The sequence below is a fragment of the Rutidosis leptorrhynchoides genome, chromosome 1, assembly GCF_046630445.1.
Source record: "Rutidosis leptorrhynchoides isolate AG116_Rl617_1_P2 chromosome 1, CSIRO_AGI_Rlap_v1, whole genome shotgun sequence".
Taxonomy (NCBI): Eukaryota; Viridiplantae; Streptophyta; class Magnoliopsida; order Asterales; family Asteraceae; genus Rutidosis; species Rutidosis leptorrhynchoides.
In genome coordinates, this window is record NC_092333.1 from 686174321 (window position 1) to 686180593 (window position 6273).

General features: G+C 35.4%; 2 protein-coding genes across 2 annotated transcripts; both read left to right on the plus strand.

Moving 5' to 3' along the window:
- The first annotated feature begins 296 nt into the window (after window positions 1–296).
- On the plus strand, window positions 297–2412 carry LOC139852409 (uncharacterized). Its single transcript, XM_071841701.1, has 4 exons — window positions 297–444; window positions 591–1385; window positions 1443–1963; window positions 2143–2412. The coding sequence occupies exons 1-4, from the start codon at window positions 297–299 to the stop codon at window positions 2410–2412; spliced, it is 1734 nt and encodes a 577-aa protein (XP_071697802.1).
- A 75-nt stretch (window positions 2413–2487) lies between these two features.
- On the plus strand, window positions 2488–5654 carry LOC139852419 (uncharacterized). The gene is made up of 4 exons (XM_071841713.1): window positions 2488–2949; window positions 2991–3197; window positions 5001–5087; window positions 5340–5654. Exons 1-4 carry the CDS (start codon window positions 2488–2490, stop codon window positions 5652–5654), a joined length of 1071 nt encoding a protein of 356 aa, XP_071697814.1.
- Window positions 5655–6273: the final 619 nt, after the last annotated feature.

A 6273-nucleotide genomic window follows, 5' to 3' on the forward strand; every position in this document is an offset into this window, starting at 1 on the left:
TTATAATGAATGTATGAACATAATTTAAAATTCTTGAGATTTAACTTAACAAACTTTGCTTATCGTGTCGGAATAATATAAAGATAAAGTTTAAATTTGGTTGGAAATTTCCGGGTTGTCACAAAGGGTATGAGGTTGTGAAGAATAAGAAAGCTACTAATACTGATACACAAGCAAGGAAAAAACAAGTTTTTGTGAAGCAGATTTATGTAGCAAAGAAACAAGTTGAGTTACAGAAATCCACACCAAAGGCTTGGAAACTAAATGATAGCACTAGTAAGGAGTTAAAGAATAGCATGAATAAGTATGCAGTGCTTTCTGAAGCTGAAGATGATAATGACAGTAAGGATAATAGTAGTGGGGAAGCTGATGTTATGAGTGATACTGATTTGTATGATGTTAGTTTGCAAAAGCATAGCCAATTAGGTGCTAATGTAATGAATGGTATAGATCCTGGTGTGCTGGAAAAGGACATATAGTTTTAATGGATTTTAAAATAGCCAGCTGGAACATTAGAGGAATGTGTAATAAGAATAAACAGGATGAATAAAGGGATTTTATTAAGGCTGAGAAGGTTAGTGTTTGTACAGTTTTAGAGACTCATCTTAAGCCTAGTAATATTGATAAGACATGCAATTATGTTTTTGAGAGATGGAATTGGATGTCTAATGTTGCATACAGCAGTAATAGTTGTAGAATTGTTGTGGGATGGGATAGCAATGTGGTGAATGTTATGGTTATACATATAGCTAGTCAAGTGATCTTGTGTTTGATTGAAACTGTTGATAAAGTGTCTAAATTTTATTGCAGTTTCATATATGCTAGCAATAATGGTTACCAAAGACAAATGTTATGGGAGGATTTGAAGGCCCATGATAAGGTTGTTAATAAGTTTCCATGGGTCCTGATGGGTGATTTTAACATTACAAGAAGGGTTAGTGAACATAGTTCTGGATGCTCTCATGTTAATTGGGAAATGAGGGATTTTAATGAGTGCATTGATGATATTGAAGTTGATGATTTGGGAAGTTCAGGTTTCCATTTCACATGGACAAAGTCTCTTAAAAATCCTTCTTGTAGTATTTTAAGGAAATTGGATAGAGTTATGTGTAATGAAGGGTTTCTAGCAAGCTATTCTCAAGCATATGGTGTATTCCATCCTTATTTGATTTTTGATCATAGCCCTACTGTGTTAGGGATTCCTCATGAGATTAATAGGAAGAAAAGAGCTTTTAGGTTTATGAATCATGTTGCTAATAAAGATCAGTTTTTAGATGTTGTTAGTCAAAAGTGGTGTACCCATGTTCAAGGTTGTAAGATGTTTCAAGTTTTTTCCAAATTGAAGCTTCTCAAAAAGGATCTTAATAAGTTGAACTGGGAGAATGGTGATGTTTTTTTGAAAGTTAAGGAGTTAAAAGACAAATTAATGAAAAGTTAAGCAGCTATTGATGCTAACCCTCATGATGCTTCTTTGAGAGTAGAAGCTTCTGCTACTCTTCTTGATTATGAAAAAGCCAAGAGTGATGAAATGATTGTGCTAAAACAAAAAGCTAAGATTAAATGGTTAGCTGAGGGAGACAGAAATACTAGATTTTTTCATAGTGTGCTAAAGAGCAGGAAACAGAAAAGTAGAATTGAAAGTGTTTGTGATGTTAATAATGATAGATTCTATGGAGATCAAGTTGGTAACCAATTTGTGATGTATTTTCAGGAGTTCTTGGGTGTTAATGGTCAATGCAGGCCTGTTGATGAGATTGGTGATATTTTCTCTAAGAAACTGTCTAATGCAGAAGCTCTGGAGATGGTGAGGCATGTCACAAATGATGAGATTAGAAGTGCTATGTTTGATATAGATGACAATAAAGCATCAGGGCCTGATGGTTATTCATCTTTATTTTTTAAGAAAGCCTGTAGTATTATTGGGAATGATGTTTGTGATGCCATAAAGGATTTTTTGACAATGGTAAGCTGCTAAAAGAATTGAATGCTACAATTATAGCTTTAATTCCTAAAATGGAGACTCCAAACAAGGTTTTTGATTATAGGCCTATTGTATGTTGCAATGTAGTGTATAAGTGTATTAGTAAGGTGATCACTAATAGGCTTAAAAGTGGATTAGACAACCTTGTGAGCTATAATTAGAGTGCTTTCATTCCAGGCAGGGCCATTCATGATAATATCTTAGTTGCTCAGGAGGTTTTGAAGGGGTATAATAGGAGAAGTGGTCCTAAGAGGTGTGCTTTAAAAATAGATATTCAAAAAGCTTATGATACTGTAAATTGGTGTTTCCTTAAAGATGTGTTGAGCAACTTTGGTTTTCATGAGAAAATGATACAGTGGATTATGGCTTGTGTAACAAGCACTTCATTTTCTATTTGTGTGAATGGTGAAAGTGTAGGGTTTTTCAAATGAGGGAGAGGTTTAAGGCAAGGAGACCCTATATCTCCTTATTTGTTCACACTAGTTATGGAGGTGCTCTCCTTAATAATGGATTTTCATACTCATAATGCCAATGGTTTCAAATATCACTACAAATGCAAAGGTATGAAATTAACACACATATGCTTTGCTGATGATTTACTTGTTTTTTGCCATGGTAATGTGAGATCTGTTAAAGTTATTAAGAAGGTGCTTGATGATTTTGAGCAAGTATCAGGCCTGCAGCCAAATAATCACAAAAGTACTATCTTTTTTGGCAATGTTGATACTGTTACACAGCATAGTATTATAGAGGTGATGCATTTCGATGTGGGTAAATTACCATTGAAGTACCTTGGGGTCCCTCTGTTAGCTAAGAAATTAGGTATTAAAGATTGCAAAAGCCTAGTTGATAAAGTTAGAATTAAGGTCAACAATTGGAAAACCAGAAAACTTTCTTATGCTGGCAGATTACAATTAGTTGCTTCTGTTCTGACTTCTGACAGCAATGCAGACATATTGGACTTCTGTGTATGTTTTTCCTTGTTGAATCTATTGATAGTTTGTTGAAGGGTTTCCTTTGGTGTCAAGATATTAGTTCAAAAGGAAAGGCAAAAGTGGCTTGGAAGGATGTTTGTATCCCAAAGGATCAAGGGGGATTGGGTTTAAGACCTTTAAGGGATTGGAATGAAACTTTAATGGTTAAGCAAATTTGGAGAATAGTTGCTAAGGAGGATTCCTTATGGAGTAAGTGGGTTAATCTGATCGAATTAAAAAGTGTAAGTTTTTGGGATATTAACCCTAGTCCAAGTGATAGTTGGGGATGGAAATACTTATTAAAATTGAGAGAGAAAGTGTAACATCCTCAGTCGGGCCTAGTTGTAAGATTACTATTTTGCCTTTAAGTTAGTATTGTGTTATTATATGCTTTTATTTTTATTTAATGTTTGTCATTATTTAATGATGTGGTTAGGACCAGTTCGTGACAAGGGTCACATAACAGGTTTGTTTATTTAATTTGGACTTCGATTGGGTTGCCAAATGATGTACGAAAGATATCAGATAACTGATAAATACCCGTGTGTTGCACAGTGTAGGATTTAACCCACTTTAAGTGAGTAGTGCTCCCATTTTCTTCTTTTGGTTTCCAGAAATTTCACATACACAAACACACCCGTACTTCATCTTCTTCAACTACCAAAACCCTAAATTCTAATCCTTGTTCTTGAGCTCAAATCTTTTACATTATCTTGTTCCTTTAGATTTACTGAGTCTATCAAGGTAAGATTTGTAGCATTTCATGCTTTAATCATTGAGAAAATTGAGTTTTTGTGTTAGTTTTTACAAAGTGTGTATTTTGGGTCAAAAGAGTTAGATTTGATGTAGTTTGAGTCTAAATCTTGTGGGTTTATGTTTCTTAATGTTTAGTGTCTTCGATTTGGTGAGTTTTGAGGTTAAAAACGAGCTCTAGATCGAGAATTGGTGAGTTTGGTGAGAAACCCGTCACTTTGGTAGCTGCTGCAGATGAACTACCATCGGCCGATGGTCTCTGACCACCGACCGATGGTGTGTGACGATCGGTCGATGGACTAGACGATCGACCGATGGTGGAAGTCCTTCGACCAACGGTTGTAATTTTAACGATCGGCCGATAGTGTGGTCGATCGGCCGATGGTGTAGTGACGATCGGCCGATAGTCTCTGACGATCGACCGATGGTCTATGCAGTAGAAATTTTTACTAAGTATATGTTTTTCTCAGGAGAAAAGGAGAAAGAGAAGGTTCAGTGATTAGATAGTTGAATACCTTCTCGTTTGCTGGTATTTAGTGAGTGGGACTAACTGGAGAATATAGTATATAGAAGCATGTTATATTATGATTGCCATGCTTGTTAGATATACTTATTGTTGTGGTTAGTTAGTTGTTGTGATGACTGCATGTTAGTTGATGCTTGTCTGCTGGAGCCCAGTGCGTCCCTATTGTGTGGTGGCCTCGGTAGGAGAGATCAACCTGCGGGTTGGGTTCCTCATGTGGTGGCCTAGACAGCCGTGGTGTATATATATGTGAATGACGCGTCCGTCGCGTGTGAATTATGTATATACATACGGTGATGGAGGAACTTCTAGTAAGCCCCAGTCCGATCAGCTGGTGGTTAATGGTTTGGCCGAGCCGCCAGAGTCTCTGTAGACGGCACTTGGGTGATGTTTGTGTGTTAAACTATTGTGATATGATTAGTATAACACTTATGTATGCTATGGCCTGTAGTTAGTCGTACTCACTTAGCTTCGTGCTAATTCCCCTCCATCTCCTCCCTGCAGGTTGTTAGCTTTTGTAGATAGTGCTTTTGAGAGAAGACGGGCATGATGATGTTATGTTTGACAGGATTAACTCTGATGTGGTCTTTTAGAATATGAACCGTGTACTTTTGAAAACAGAATGTATTTACGTCTCTTCCTGTTAAAATGTAAATTGTTTTAATGACACGTGACATCGGTTTGTACAAATGTCGATATCGTATTTAATTAATATTATACTTCCGCCACGTATTTGTAAAAAAAAAAAAAAAAATTAGCGGTGTCACAGAAAGTGAAGCCTCATGTGAATTTTGATGGTGATATCTTTAGGTGGGTTACTAATGAGGGGAAGAAAACAGTGTTCTCTACTCAGCAGGTATGGAAGGATTTTAGAATCAATAGAGGTCCTGTTTGCTGGCATCATATTGTATGGTTTACGGGATTTGAACCTAAGCATGCATTTATTCTTTGGTTAGCTGTATTAATCAGATTAAATACCCAGGATAGAATGATGAATTGGATGGATAATCAGGATTTGAAGTGTGTTTTTTGTGACAAGGTAGCAAATTCTATCACTCATTTATTTTTTAGATGTGATTTTAGTTTAAATATCTGGAAATGTATGAAGGGAAAGATTTTGTATAGAGGAATTCCAGATAATATGCCTGACATTATGCAGGATATGGCTAAGTATCCCTATTCGCGAAATATTTGGAGTATTATTAATAGACTTTTGATTGCTGCTAGTGTATACTTCATATGGCAAGAGAGAAATCATCGTATTTTCAGGAAAGTGCATAGAGATGAAGCTGCTATTTGTAAGGATATTCAGAATTTTATGCAGCTCAAGTTATTGACTTTTAAAGTCAAACAAATTTGGGCTGTGAAAAGAGCTGCTAAAGTGTGGGGATTGAAGTGTTTGAATTCGAGTTTTAGTATGTAATAGTTGCTTTAGTATTTGATTTGTTGTATTGGTTTGTGTTGGGCTTGGGTATGTCCAGCTCTTGTATTTGGTTTTGAAAATTAATATATTTTCTTTTTGCCAAAAAAAAAAAAAAAAAAAAAAAATTCTACGAGGATAAGTCAAATTCAAATTACAAATAAATCTAAAAAATTGAAGATCTAATCAACGACTCGAGGATACATATACAATAAAGTGTTTGTATTCCGTATATTTCTCTTCATCATCATGATAGTATAATTTAACTCCAATTCTAAATTACCTTCTAAGCTTTGTTTGATACTCTCTATTAGCTAGTATTAGATTTAGATTAGATATTAAATTGTATAAATATCCGATTATAACTATCTTTATAAACGAGTATATAAACATCTAATTAATTAACTTCTCAAACACATTAGTCAGATGCTAAAACATATGTAACCCTAGCAAATCAATCAAAATCAACTATGGAAGATGACGGTGGAACAACCCTATTCATATTTCTTTTCGTGATAGGAGCTATTGCTTTGTTATGGTCGATAATTTCAGAATATTCCAAGGCAAGGCCCGTCGAGGATATAGAAACTGGAAGACGTCGAAGATCAGCAATTCGTTCGAC

Coding starts and splice junctions, on each gene's coding strand:
- LOC139852409 (XM_071841701.1), top strand. CDS start 297: ATGAATAAGTATGCAGTGCTTTCTGAAGCTGAAGATGATAATGACAGT. Junction 1,386..1,442: donor TAAGTTGAACTGGGAGAATG/GTGATGTTTTTT, acceptor AAAGTTAAGCAG/CTATTGATGCTAACCCTCAT. Junction 1,964..2,142: donor TAAAGGATTTTTTGACAATG/GTAAGCTGCTAA, acceptor AGCTATAATTAG/AGTGCTTTCATTCCAGGCAG.
- LOC139852419 (XM_071841713.1), top strand. CDS start 2,488: ATGGATTTTCATACTCATAATGCCAATGGTTTCAAATATCACTACAAA. Junction 2,950..2,990: donor CAGACATATTGGACTTCTGT/GTATGTTTTTCC, acceptor AGTTTGTTGAAG/GGTTTCCTTTGGTGTCAAGA. Junction 5,088..5,339: donor CAGTGTTCTCTACTCAGCAG/GTATGGAAGGAT, acceptor AAATGTATGAAG/GGAAAGATTTTGTATAGAGG.